Source organism: Synchiropus splendidus, chromosome 2 (genome assembly GCF_027744825.2).
Source record: "Synchiropus splendidus isolate RoL2022-P1 chromosome 2, RoL_Sspl_1.0, whole genome shotgun sequence".
NCBI lineage: Eukaryota > Metazoa > Chordata > Actinopteri > Syngnathiformes > Callionymidae > Synchiropus > Synchiropus splendidus.
The window spans coordinates 33,426,282-33,440,639 of NC_071335.1; the positions used below are offsets into that span (position 1 = coordinate 33,426,282).

General features: G+C 43.8%; 1 protein-coding gene across 1 annotated transcript in view; it reads left to right on the plus strand.

The window, feature by feature from the left end:
- The first annotated feature begins 7,295 nt into the window (after nucleotides 1-7,295).
- LOC128753845 (E3 ubiquitin-protein ligase SMURF2-like) overlaps nucleotides 7,296-14,358 on the plus strand; it is a 32,925-nt gene continuing 25,862 nt past the window's right edge. Inside the window, exon 1 of the mRNA XM_053855981.1 lies at nucleotides 7,296-7,719. Within this exon, the coding sequence (XP_053711956.1) occupies nucleotides 7,668-7,719 (52 nt within the window). The 5' untranslated portion in view covers nucleotides 7,296-7,667. The remainder of the gene's footprint in view (nucleotides 7,720-14,358) is intronic.

The following is a 14,358-nucleotide window of genomic DNA, read 5'->3' on the forward strand; positions in this document are numbered from 1 at the left end:
ATTGTCTATATATTGGCTATATTATAGCACATAACATGTCTAATTGGGAAACAGAACACTCATATGTAGTGGACATCCCTGGTCAACCTTTCCCAGAAGAAACAGAGGGAATGAGGGAAATCAGCAACACCCAAAGTGCATGTCCAGAGCCAGTGGCGCGGCTCAGGCCTTATCATCTGCCCCCCACAAGTCCTGAATTCCACCAAACGCCTCAGAACACTCCTCATCTGGCTCCTCTGCAGTCAACTCCACCACCTCCAGACCTCTCAAGACATTACAGTCATCAGGACGCAACTCATCTAGCATCACTGGATTACAACCATCCTGCTCCCTGGCCTGATCAAGCGCAGCCATTCTCCACTCCAGCGTATCAAACGCAATCTGGACCCCACCGCACACAGTCAGTCCCTGGTGCCAGGATGGCAAATACAGTGCCCCAAGTCTTTTATCCAGGGCACAAAGAGACAATGGCACCACAGCCCTCCAGGGTGGCAAATCCCCAAATTGCATACGGGGGTTTCCTGCAGACCCATCAGGTGAAAAATGTGCAAATGTTCAGTGGTAACGCTGACAGTAGGATTCTGGTGGAGGACTGGATCAGAGATATGCAGTATCTTCTAGATGCTATAGAACTTCCCTCACATTTGCGCTTCCCAACTGTAGTGCGACACCTGAGCGGGGAGGCCAGGAAGTTGGTTTTGAACCTGCCGGTGCATGAGCAGAATCCAGCCAGAGCCTTTGAGGAGTTGAGGGCCGAATACAGCGAGGCACAAAGCTCCCTGGATCCACTGGCTGATTTCTACGAACGCAACCAGCGACCAGATGAATCGGCATGTTCATATGCAATAAGTCTTGAGGCTACACTGCGTGCTGTTGAAGAGGATGAAAGAGGTGGCCGTCCTTTTCCTGACAGAGACAACAAGCTGACCAGGCAGTTTCTACGAGGACTGGCAGACGAGGAAGTGTATATGCGAATCTCACCTATGAAGCCCAGATTGTTGACTTTCAAAGAGCTGCAGGAAGAGCTGAGAACCCTGAGCCGGGAGACTAAGACGTTTCAGTCCAGACACAGTCCGAAAAAGATGTTCTCTCAAGTTCATGTGGCTGGACATCTGGCTGACATAAAGGAAACTGAGACGTCCACAGAGTTAACAGAGTTAACGGAGATTGTGAAGAAGCTGGCCTTGAATCAGGAAGAGCAGATGAAAAAGCTGTTCCAATTGGAATCCAAGATACAGCTCCCGGATGCCCTGCCTTCTCCAACGCCATCACAGGCTCGTGGTCAAGCACTTCGGAGCAGAGAGGTAGTGTGTTACAGATGTGGTCGGGTTGGGCATATAGCAAGAGTGTGTAGGTCAGTTCTGTTAAATACTGATCACATGCAGGCTCCTCCGCTAGTGCCTACACAGTCATTGACGCCTGCCGACGGTGGGGCGACATCCCCGCCACCTCAGCATTTAAACCACTAGGATCCATGGTTACTGGGGCAACCATGGATACAAAGCAAGTCCCCCCACCCAAAGAGAAGGCCAGCAAAGAGACTGCTCCCTTGGTAGGTCCTCGAAATGAGGGCGAGGTTCTGATAAATGGGTTGAAGTGCCGTGCTCTCATTGATTCTGGTTCTCAGATCACCAGCATTACTCACAGCTACTGGTGCAGTCATCCTTCACTAAAAGCTCAAAAACCTCAATCATCTAACATTCCCATAGAAGGTGCTGGAGGTCAGACCGTCCCTCATCATGGTGTCCTGAACATCAGCTTAGAAGTGTTGGGCAAGAAATTTCCCAGTGTTCCTGCATTTATTGTACCTGACTCTGAGTACAGGTCTTCTGTCCCTCTGCTGGTGGGAACCAATGTCATCCGTGCATCCAGGGAGCAGCTTATAGCATCTTACGGTCAGCAGTTTCTCCATCGAGTGAAGGAAGACCATCCAGAATGGTATACGGCTCTCCGGCAGGTGGGCGACATGGAGGAGCAAGATACACGTGAGATTGTGGGCCCGCTAGTGTACACTGGCAGGAACATTAAAGTCCCAGGGGCAACAGAAATGGATCTGCGTTGCAGGATTCGAGCTGGGCCACAGAGAAAGTCTTACACTGCCCTGATTGAGGGTCACAGCTCATATAGTCTCCCCCAAGGTCTGCTAGTAGCCCGAGTTGTCGCCGATGTGAAAGGAGGCATGGCCCCCGTCAGGGTGATGAATTTATCCCAACGTGCCATTACGCTGAGGCCACACACTCACATTGGCCAAGTGTCTCTGATTAACAGGGTGATCGAGTCTCACCCTGCTCAGGTGGAAGCAAAGGATGGTGGGAAGAGTAAAAGTTTCAACCAGGTTCTCGTGGCCAGTGCGGTGGACCTAACTGAAGCTGCAGTTGAAGATGACAGCCAGCGGGTTCTTCTGAAGGAGTTGTTGGAGAAAAATTCACACGTTTTTTCACAACATCCAACGGACTATGGTCACACGAGTACTGTGCAGCACGAGATCCCCCTGGTGGACTCCAGACCTTTCAGGCTGCCTTATCGGAGAATCCCACCCTCACAGTGGCAAGATGTCAGAAAAATGTTGATGGAGATGGAGGCTGCAGGAGTCATCAGACCAAGCAAGAGTCCCTATGCATCTCCAGTCGTGATTGCTGCTAAGAAAGATGGTTCCCTGAGGTTGTGTGTAGATTACAGAAAATTGAACTCCTACAGCACGAGAGACGCATTTCCCCTGCCGAGAATAGAGGAAGCTTTGGAGGCTCTGGGACAGGCTCGGTACTTCTCTACTCTCGATCTTACCTCTGGATATTGGCAGGTGGAAGTGGCGGAGCAGGACAAACACAAAACGGCGTTCAGCACTCCAATGGGTCTGTTTGAAGCTAACAGGATGCCTTTTGGCCTGCAAAATGCTCCCTCTACCTTTCAGCGACTCATGACCTGTTGTTTCGGCGACATCAACTACACTCAGCTCCTCATTTATTTAGATGACATCGTAGTGTTTTCTAAAACATTCGAGGAGCACCTTGAACGACTGCAGCTAGTCTTTGATCGACTCAAGAACCATGGTTTGAAATTAAAACCATCAAAATGTCACCTGCTGAGAAAAGAAGTGCAGTATTTGGGGCACGTGGTGTCATCTGAAGGAGTGAGAACTGACCCAGAGAAGATCAGAAGAGTGAAGAGCAAGAGAGAATTGCTGCAGTTTCTGGGTTTTGTCGGCTACTACCGCCGTTATGTGCAGGATTTCTCTGCCATAGCTGCTCCATTATACCGCCTCACCACAGGTGATCCTAGAAAGAAAAAGAGAGGACGAAAGAGAGGTGCTGGCCCAGACCCACCATTTATTTGGACAGATGAGTGTGATTCAGCTTTTCTTACTCTGAAACAAAAGTTGGTGACTGCTCCTGTGCTCTGCTACCCCGACTACAGTTTACCGTTTGTCCTGCAAACCGACGCCTCAGGTGAGGGCCTGGGGGCAGTGCTGGCACAAGTACAAGATGGGAAAGAAAGAGTTGTGGCCTATGCAAGCAGAGGGTTGAGTCCTGCAGAGACCAGATATGCTGCACATAAGTTGGAGTTCCTGGCTTTAAAATGGGCTGTAACTGAGAAATTTTACGACCATCTCTATGGCCGCAAATTCACAGTCCAAACTGACAATAATCCTCTCAAATATGTGATGACATCCTCAAAGTTGGATGCCACTGGTCAAAGATGGGTGTCCCAGCTTGCAGCCTTTGATTTCAACATCCAGTACAGGAGGGGGCGGAGCAACACAAATGCAGATGCTTTGTCACGCATGTCACCGCGAGAGGTCACCCAGGTCCTGAGGTGCTGCCCGCACACCGTCTATGATGTGGGTACAGAGGGAAGGGAGTCACCTACACAAGTTCCATTAGAGGCTGAAACTAGCCAGAAAGTGGATCTGGATGAGAGATACTGTGGAGTCGGCACTGACTCTCTCCCTGCTCTGACGAAACAGGAAATCCGTGAAAGTCAGGGACAAGATCCGGTGATTGGCCCGGTTTTACACTTCAAGAGTAGAACCCAGAAACCATGCCGTCAGGAGAGAACCGCAGGGGGAGAGCAGGTGCTCCTTCTGTTAAAAGAGTGGAGGAGGTTGGTGATTAAAGATGGTCTCTTGTACAGGAACATCAACGACTGCCAAAGAGGACCGACATGTCAACTGGTGCTACCTGAGAGTCTGAGAACGTTTGTCAAAACTGCACTTCACAATGATTGTGGACATTTGGGATTCGAACGAACACTGCAGACGATAAGAGAGAGGTTCTACTGGCCCAAGATGTTCCATGATGTAAAAATGTGGTGCGAGCAATGTGAGAGATGTTGTTTGAGGAAGACTCCCACGGCAGGTCACAGAGCCCCCCTGGTCAGCATCCACAGTGGTGCACCAATGGAGCTGATTTGTGTGGACTTTCTAACCCTGGAAAAATCCAAAGGTGGTATAGAAAATGTGCTGGTGGTGACTGACCATTTTTCTCGCTTCGCACAAGCGTACCCAACCAAAGACCAAAAGGCCCAAACAGTGGCCAGGGTGTTGTGGAAAAACTTCTTTTGCCAGTTTGGCTTTCCTGCTAAATTGCATGCAGACCAAGGGAGAAATTTTGAAAGCGCAGTGGTGAAGGAGTTATGTAAATGCACTGGCATAAGAAAGACTCGCACGACCCCTTATCACCCTCAAGGTAATGGCACTACCGAGAGGTTCAACAGAACTCTGATGAACATGCTGGGAACTCTGGAGCCTCACTTGAAGACACGGTGGCATGAACATGTTCAGGCAATGACACATGCTTACAACTGTAGCAAGCATGACTCGACTGGGTTCACACCATATTTCCTGATGTTTGGCAGACATCCCAGACTTCCTGTCGATCTAGTGTTTGGTCTTGGGAGCAAAGATGAACCTTGTGAGTACCATGAGTATGTCCAGACTCTACATGACTCGCTGTCACAAGCCTATGCAGTGGCCAATCGGATGTCAAGGATTGCAAAGGAGCAGCAGAAGAAATACTATGACTTGAAAGCTGAGAGTCATGAGTTCAGTCCGGGTGATCGTGTCCTGGTAAAAGTGTGCCATGTGGAAGGCCGACAAAAACTCGGCGACAAGTGGGAGTCCTGTCCCTATAGTGTTGTGAAGAAACAGCCTGGTGTTCCAGTGTATGTTGTGAGAAAGGAGGGCCAGGAGTCAGAGAGAGTGGTCCATGGTAACCTGCTCACACAATGTATGTTCCTACCAGTGGAGGATGGCACTCACCTGGAGACCGAGGAGGTAAACCTGGCAGAAGAAGTCACAGAGGCAAGACTTGACGAGGAAGTAAGAAGTGATGTGAGACAAGAGGTTAATGAGCCACTGACGAAAGATGACGATGAAAAGGAGGATATAGATTCGACGGAAACAGAAGGATCGGCCGAAGAAGAGTGTGTGACAGCAAGATCCTCCTATGATGTCACACCCATGAGAAGAAATCCAAACCGAAATCGTCGTGCTCCAAAGAGGTTGATCTGTGAGCGCCAAATTGTGGAGGTCGCTGACCAATTGAAGATTCAGAGAGGTTTGGAGTTGTGGCAGAAATTTAAGGGCAGAAATGCTGCAACACGGGGTTCAGAGTAGTTTGGACGCATGGTGCTGTTTTTTGTTGTTTACACGTTCCTATATTTTGCATGACACATTACTGCTTGGGCGACTGACACGAGTCAAGGTTTCTTTTGTTGCGTTCTATTTAGGAGAGTTGTGTGTGTGTGTTAGAAGGTTTCCTAACATTCTGATTGACTCGGAAGTCAACAATTAAAGAAGGGGTGAATGTAGGTGTAGGTCATGTCATAGCTCTCCCACACGGGGGCAGCACTTGATCGGTTTGGGGGGTATAACCCGCCAGTCGTGTTCTGTATGTTGAAAAGGTAAGATGTCTGAATGTTCTCTGAGTCGTTGTTGTTTAAGTTGTGTCCGGTAACTCTTGTCCAGTTCGTCTGTGGTGTAATCTGTGTCATATCATTAACTGTTGTTAATTGTTTCGTTCTTTGGTTTCGTGAAAACAGATTGTAAATTGTTTGTTCATGTTTTTTTTATACTAATTGCAGTCGTGTTCTGTATGTTGAAAAGGTTGAAAAGAGTAAAAAGTCCATCCACAGCTTCTGAACCGTAGCCACTCGTCCTCTTTTCGCTCCACCCTGCACATCAAACCCCAACAAACACAACGCAGAGTACCGGCGGGTGCAGCGTCGTCGAGGCCGCAGACCAGCATAGAAGTTTGGGTTACAGTACGAATAAAGGTTATCTAATCTAAATTAATCTGAAATGCCATGTCATTGGACATCTGAAATATCATTGACGCACACGCATAGACTTGCTGTTGGGAGACGAACAGTTTTATTTTTTAAGATCTGCAGATGGCGCTCTTGGATCTCTCTTTAAGAGCAGCAATAACGGCCCACGTATATTTCTTTACAGTGTTGAGTGCAATATGTGGCTGCTTTATGGATGTCATTACTTTGCTTTGGTGTTCAGTATTGCTGAGACAATTTCTCCATTGAGGGAAGAACAAAGGACCATCTATAATGTAATATAATCTCTAAAGAACTGTAAAAAAAAAAAAAAAAAAGTTAAGGTCAGGATAAAAACAAAGTAAACACAGGCGCAACGCCTATTTTTAATTTCGTACATTGTTCAGAAATTTCTGAATCAATCTGTATTTAAAGTAATATCAGATGATGTATTTAAAATACATAAATATACATAATTATATTTGGAACTGACAAAAAAGGTGAAGACGAGATACGAATGATTCCCATATTTAGTTTCGTATTAACTATATAAATAACCAAACTCGTTCGAATACAGTTTGAAAGCATTTCCGCTCTTGCCAGAGATAATGGTTCATAGTTGGGATGGATATCTTGAACATTTCCCATCGTATAAAGTTCCTTAGAAACTGGTGGTGGGCAAAGCGCTCCACTCGATCTCTATTGGACCTGGAGTGACAATGGAGACGCCATCCTCCGTCTGGACACACGTCTGTTCATTGGAACGCCTGCAGGTCCTCGTTAATATAATGACTGTTTGACTACCACCGGTACTACAACTCAAGCACAACGCCTTGCGATACGACATGTATTGAATTTGCATTATGTTTCGCGTAAACATTGCTGTTGACGGTATTCCTTTTGCGTGACAAACTGAGCAGAATAGTGCAAATAAATATTTTGGTAAAGTCGCTTAAGTGGCGTGCTTTTATTTTGACAAACATACCGGATGTGTTGGCGTGACCCCTCCCCCGCCGCTACGCCTGCAGCAGCAGCGGCTCTGCTCGTCGCGAACAACTTGTTGTAGCTCCGGCTGAGAGAGTGGCCGTTTGTCCGGGCTGAGGACAAACCACTCATTCCTCACCAAGGTTCAGTCCGCGGCATGAGTGTTTCATCGGAATGTGTCTTGTCGCAGTTTGTCCGAAAAGTGCTCCCAACAAGGCTGCAGTTCCAGCGATGTGATTTACGACGACATGTTTGGGCTCCATACAGTCAGCAACGTGATTTGCTATGGTGATACCACGAGCTAACAGTCAGCTAGCCGAACCGAGGGGTTGTTCTGGACCATTCCCTGTCGATGAACTCCACTGATACACATGGTTTGCACCGTTTCTTTGCTGTTTGCCGCTGGATTATAGCAGGGGATGTCGAATCAAGGAGTCAGGCGGAATGGCCCAGTAAAGCTGCGGTTGACAGGTAAGCGAGTTTAAAGCCCCGTCCTCCTGCGCTGCGCGGAGGTGTTAGCCTGCTAACGATGCAGGATATCTGCTGCTCCTTTTCTCTGCTCTTGAGCTCTTCCAGCTGGAATATTTGCTGTTTTTAACCAGTATTTCAAAGTAATATTGTACCTGGTAGCGCATTAGCTCCGAGACTTGCGGAGGTCGGTGCGTCTGTCTCGTTAGCAAAGGTTAGCTTTCATGATGCGTTTAAGGCTAGCTGGGCTTTTCTTACTTTATTTTTTCCAACATTGTGTCGCAATATGTATTTGATCTGCCACTTTCCTAGCCTCCTAAAATTGCTTCCCTGACTGCAACAACATAAGTCCTATTAGAAACATTGGTGTTATTATTATTGCAGGCGGAATTATTCCTGTATATATATGGAAAACAAAACGAGTAATTGGCACAATAGATGTATGTAACATTATTAGATAATTAAATTAGCTTGATATAAATCCCTGTTTGCAATATACGTGCGTTAGTTTCGACTGTGATGTGACAATAGGTAGACACACACTCACCAGAGTGTTCCCCGGCCCCTGGCTTCATTTCTCTCCAACCCAGTCTTGCAGGGTTGAGTGGATGTCCATTGAGGTTTCTGAGCTTCTCAACTTTGGACTGCATCTTTTAGTTAAAGTCTAACATTGAACAGAGTCTCCGAATGATTTACAAATACTTTCATACAGTCTTGTGAACAGACATTGTGGGGTGCTGGAGCCAGAAATGAGTCTCCCCATCGCTAAAAGATATTATTCTTATTGTGATTGTTTGGGTGCGTTTGATATGTCTATTGTGACCAAAGTATGTCCATGACTCTTCAGCTAAAACTTACAACTAAAAATCAAGTTTACATGCAGTTTCATAGTGGCTTAGTGGTCTGAGCACATCTGTGCACACCAGTACATGACGGCTCAGAAAACCAAATTATTGAAGCAGTCCAGCTAAGTTTGGACTGCATGTTAACTGCTTAGTCTGACTATGGGTGAAAAATTCCAATTTCTCTTTGTCGGCTTATGCGTTTAATAATGTGACTAAAACTGCACGATATCTAATCTACTTTAATGTTGAGCAAGACTACGATTGGACTGGGTGATGAGCCTCAGGGACTTTTCATGGTGCAGACTCTGTCTCAAGACAATGATAGTTCGGCTCAAAAGTCCGACACGTGAACCCAAGTGAACCTGGTTTTGGCCATGGACTTGATCCTATCTGGAGTGCTGCACCTCGTCCTGGGAAACTCTCCACGGGGGTGAGCTACGCAACTGCTCCTCAGACAGTTAGATGGTCTCATAAAATATGTGATCCCGCTTTGTCGATTTTCTGCAGTGAATTCATAACAACCTCATATCAGCCATGTTGCCACGCACGATGACACTGATCTGCAGATGTGTAAAATCATCTTCAACCACCTTCACTCAAATCATTTTGATAGTTGGTCTTTACCAGAGGAACCATCACATGACTGTTAGCTTGTTTGCCAACTTAGTTGGGACGCTACTAAGTGTTAAGTTAATTCCAGACGTCTGCCCAAGGAAGCATCTTGACAATGGTGTTGGCGCTGACGCATTGCTCCGAAGTGCTTATTCTGCCTCTAAAGTTAAAGAACGCTGTGTACTGAGTATAATAGAACAGACTGAAAATGCTCCTTGCCACCTGTCAGCTCCGTTTCCTAACTCTGACATTTGAACTGGGTAGACTAAAGATCTCACAAGCGCCACCCCTTGTCACGGAGGTGACATTTCTCAATAGTAACTTATGTGTGTAATTCATGAGAGAGTAGTTTTATTGCTCAAGAATTAAAGACTGTACAAAATAATGGTCTCCAGAAGGGAGGGCTGGGAGTGGTCTATCTGTGCAAGTCCCTGCTATGATGCCATCAATGTGATGCATTTTTAGCAAAACTTGCAGATAAGTAACCGTTAAGAAATAACATTGAATGTATACGATTTTTTTTTTAATGGTGTGTCACGCTAGCATATAACAAACCACAAATGTGGCAGTTTCCTGAATATCTTCTGCATTTCCTCTCACCAAAGGATATCCCTTTCCCAGGCAATGGTTGTAGTATAAGCTATTTTATTCAGGCTTCAACACTGTATAACGATAAGAGTGAAAATAAGCATCAAAATTATTGGGTACTTCATTCTGGCTCAGGTGTTTTGTTTCCCGACACAATTGTTAAAAAATAACTTGCTTTTTTTTATTGCTTTCATTGCCTATATTCAATGTGTGTATTCCACACTTATGGACAAATGCCAAAGTTAAACATTTGCACATTTCTAAGCAACGATTTTAAGTGAGCTTTCGCTAGGAGACTGTAAATATTAAATATCAAGAAGCGTCAATTGGCTACTCTCAACATCCTCTTAGGCAATGAGGGATACTTTCTTAGAGGCCTTGAACTCCAGTATATTTCTTCATATGTGTCTTGTCTCACATCCATTAATTGCATTTTGCTGTGCTGGGAAAACCATCAGAGTAAATTAAATGTTTTCCTGATTGTCTTCTTTTTGGATGCAGGTCAATTATTGTGAATGTTGAATGCTTATTACCAACTGAAGTGGCAACAATCTTGATTCTTAATGAGTTATCAAATAAGGGCTCTGATTCTCAACTCAAAGGGCAAGGAGCAGCACAGCTGTCATTCCTACTGGTCTGCCTGCACTTTTTTTCACTCCCATATGGGGAATGGTTTTAAATGTGCTGCAGTGGTCTTAAGCCGGAATCCATGGAATGTGTAACCTCACAGAGGAAATGTGAGTCTTTGCCGACCATAGACACATCCTCTGTCTGTACTTCTCAAGAGAGATATGTTTTAGCGCGGTTTTGTATGCCCGGTTTGAGAAATCGGGTCACAAGCGAAGAGGAACAAGTTAGGTTCAGTGCAACTTGCTGCTTACGTGCTGGCTGTACTGATATTCTGTGGTCTTCTGCACACAGAATAGAAGTACTTGTGTCGTTACTCTTTGTACAGCCAATTATTGAGAATGTTACTATGTATTTTTTAAGGCATCTCAATTATTAAAATTAATTGTACTTCTATGTTTTATCAATCCATTCATCCATCCATCCATTTTGGATTTAGGAAAGCTACAGTCATTTGCAGGAGGCCATTATGAATGGCTGCCATTGCAGCTGTGTCAATTTGTTTCTGTTGATGCATAATTGCATAAAAAATCTCAATACTGCTTATTCTCTAAACATTTGTGTTATGTGTATGATTTACTCTTGGTAAATAAAGTGGTTTATATGTACAACAAGCTGGCTTTCAGCTAAGATTTTGAAACAGGGTGTCCAAAGCCCCGCCCCCAGCCCATTCACGCACCATGTCAACGACTGACTTAACAACTTGCTTTCTAAACATCATCATTTGTACAAAAAAATGTTTCACAGGAAAGCTGTGAGTTAGTTTTGTAAATGATTGTATAAAGCTCGGACCCTATTTGTGGGTTCCTTCTGTCATCAGCGTCAGACATCCCATCAATCATTGCACGCTTCAATGCCGCGACTCGCGAAATGTGGATAACCATGAGATTACGCCACTAAACCAATATGGTGGCCAAACTACGGCAGCCAAATGGCCGAGAATCTGCGAATTTCTATCATATTAGGCGAAATCACAGAAACACCCTTTTCATGGAAACTGATGTGATGACACTATGGGCTGGCACTAATAATTGGAAATTTATTGGCGTCCATTTTGTCATCTTTCAGTAAAATCTTAGGGTTAAATGTCTTCAGTGATTGTGATGCTGCGTCATATCAAGAGAGCCCATGTGATGTTTTGTGTTGTTAGTAGATTAAAGAACAGGTTATTGGTCAGAATGTAGTCATCGTGTATCACAGACACAATACTGATGTGTTTTGTGTTTGTTTTTTTGGAAGAGTAACATTTGGGGATTCCAGAACTGCTTTTCCCAGCCCCTTCAGTCGGGCATCCAGAGCGGCTTGTAAGCCGGAGTGGAAGTATAATCCTTCCATCTGTCCCTGGATCGGGTCCATGTTCATATCCCAGCTGGGTGTGCTCGAAAAGGAAGGTGGCGAGGTAAAATACTTTCACGTTAGCTGTGGCATCTGAGTTGTTTTGTTTCTAAGCGCATTCTCAGATGTTCTTCTATATGTCTCATGGTTGACAAAGTCACAACTAAGCATCACACATAGGAATATGAAGGCATTTAAGGGGTGTGTGTTGTTGAGGCTGTTGCCTTTTGCAGACTGCAGCGCCTCAGGTTGACGCGCTGCTCCACTGAATTAAAATTACTTCACGGATTAGTGATGGAAAATACGCAGAATACATGACTCAAGTTCAGTTTAGGTCATAACGCCGAACTCTCTAATTTTAAATCTCTCATTGATATCTACTAAATGAAAAAAACCATCTCTGAGGATTCTACGAGAAATATTTACTGACCTATTCTATTTAAACATAAACACCTACTTTGTTGATGAAAGAGCTAGACAGTAACTGTAACTGTAAGTTTCATAAGAAAAAGAAAACTGGGCTTATAAGCACACAGGACAAGTTTTGTGTGTCAAATTTGCATATTTGACACACATGTGTGACATGTGCGTGATGGCTGAATGGTAGTTTTGATCGTGATAATTCTTTATCTCATGTCGCCCTTTCTAGTTTGCACTGGTTTTATCTGATTTCCTACTCCAAAAACATAAAGAATTGTCGAGCAAATTGCTTTTTTCAGGTACTTCTTGACGGACGTGTTAAAAAGTGATAAAAGAACTACCACGTAAATGTTTGTGTTTTCATTTAGTACATGTAGCTCGGGAAGCAGTTGTTCCTCTGAAGTCTTGCCCTTTCAAAAATACCCTACTTCACCACAGAGCTTTCCTGAAATGTAACATGGCAGCACAATCTCTAATGGTGCAGTCAAACTTATTATTTTAGCTTTATTGTTCTCAGCTTGCTGGACTGAAACTTTTTAACTGGTCTGTGTAGTGAAGGTACAATGAGGCCATGAGTTTTTATTAGACCATTAGCCCTCTGTTAAACCACTAATATCTGCTTTTCAGATTAGTTTTGAACTTGGTGGCATCAGCGTACCTATGAGCAGGAGAATGGAAAAATTGAACACCTCACTGTTACATAACGTGCTGAAGAGGTGGGCTTTAATATGCAAAAGACATTAAACTTTCCTAGCGGTTTGACAGGATTTTCCTGAAGAATATGCTGTAGAGGTAATGTTTTTGTCCAAGTGTAATATCTCTTAAAATGGGGGTATGCAGCAGATATTTTTTTTTACTCTGGGTGGAATCTGCTTGAGTTCATAGTCTGAGCCTTTCTCTTCTCAGATCATGTGTCTCTTCTCAAATCCACAGGATATCCATCATCTCACTGTCATATCTTTTTCTTCCTTTTCCATTTACCCAGCTCTTGTTCAGACAGTTTTCAGTCACTACGGCTCCAGTTTGTCTTGTTATTTTTATCTTTTCTTCATCAGAGCGTTATTGTGACTAGCGATGTAGTCGAACATAACAGCGCTATATTTGAATAATAGTTTTTTAGTGGCATTGTTTGAGGCTTTTCTTACGCTGTAAATTCATAATTACCATGTCATTAACGTTCATACACTAACAGTGTTACTCATACTTTGTTGGGATTTTTCATTCTATGACTTTTGAACCCATATTCAAACACTTCATTCCATGTTTGCCACACAGATTAAGCAGCTCACTGTGATATGCTTGAGGTGGCTGGCTGGATAACTACACTGCAGCTTTGACTCTCAATAAATCTGTTTCGTTGGTATGGTCCTAAATTCATTGGTTTGACTTTGACTGCGACTTCTCAATAGGGATGCACCGTCTCCAGGATTGTCTTGTTTTTATTTGCTAAACTGATCTCGTCCATGCAAAACAAAAATTTGAGCTATGCTGTAATTGTTGTTCATACTTCAGTGATGGGGATATAGGGAAAAATATATAACGATAAATTTCTGCCTTCTTTCAATAACGATAAAACTTATGATTTACTGTTTAAAGCGGTTACTAATTGGTCAATTGTGTACTCTGCATTTGTTTATTTTTAATTATTATGTGATATATTATAAGTAGAATAAATAATATATTATCATAATATAAGTATATTTTTATAAGTGTAAAGATGGACAATTCAATATATCATTCGTTTATGTTATATTCTCGAAATACTTATGCAAACTGAATTTCAATTTGAACTGTAAATCTAACAAAAACTACACCATCCCTAAACCTTAAAAATGCATTAACACTAAAAATTCAACCACAGATCAATAGTGAATTAATTATATCATCTGAATTAAAAACAAGAGGGACGTGTTTTTGCTTCCGAAGTGATATATAATAGATATTATTCTGGTTGCTTGATCCACACAACTGGATCATCTGGGGTGGGGTGGCTGTATCCCGGTCCCTCACATGCTGCAAAAATATTTGGTTTAAAAACTCTACCTTCTTGACTCCTTGCCAAAATAGTTTTCTTTTTGTTGACCAACATAAGTGAGCGAACCCACAAGGGACAGGAGAGGAGGTCAACAGGAAGTTTTTTGTTTAGCTATTGAACAATACAGGGACTGAGACTGCAGTGCTGTAGCAAGAGGGGGCAAGGGGTGAGGATATAGTA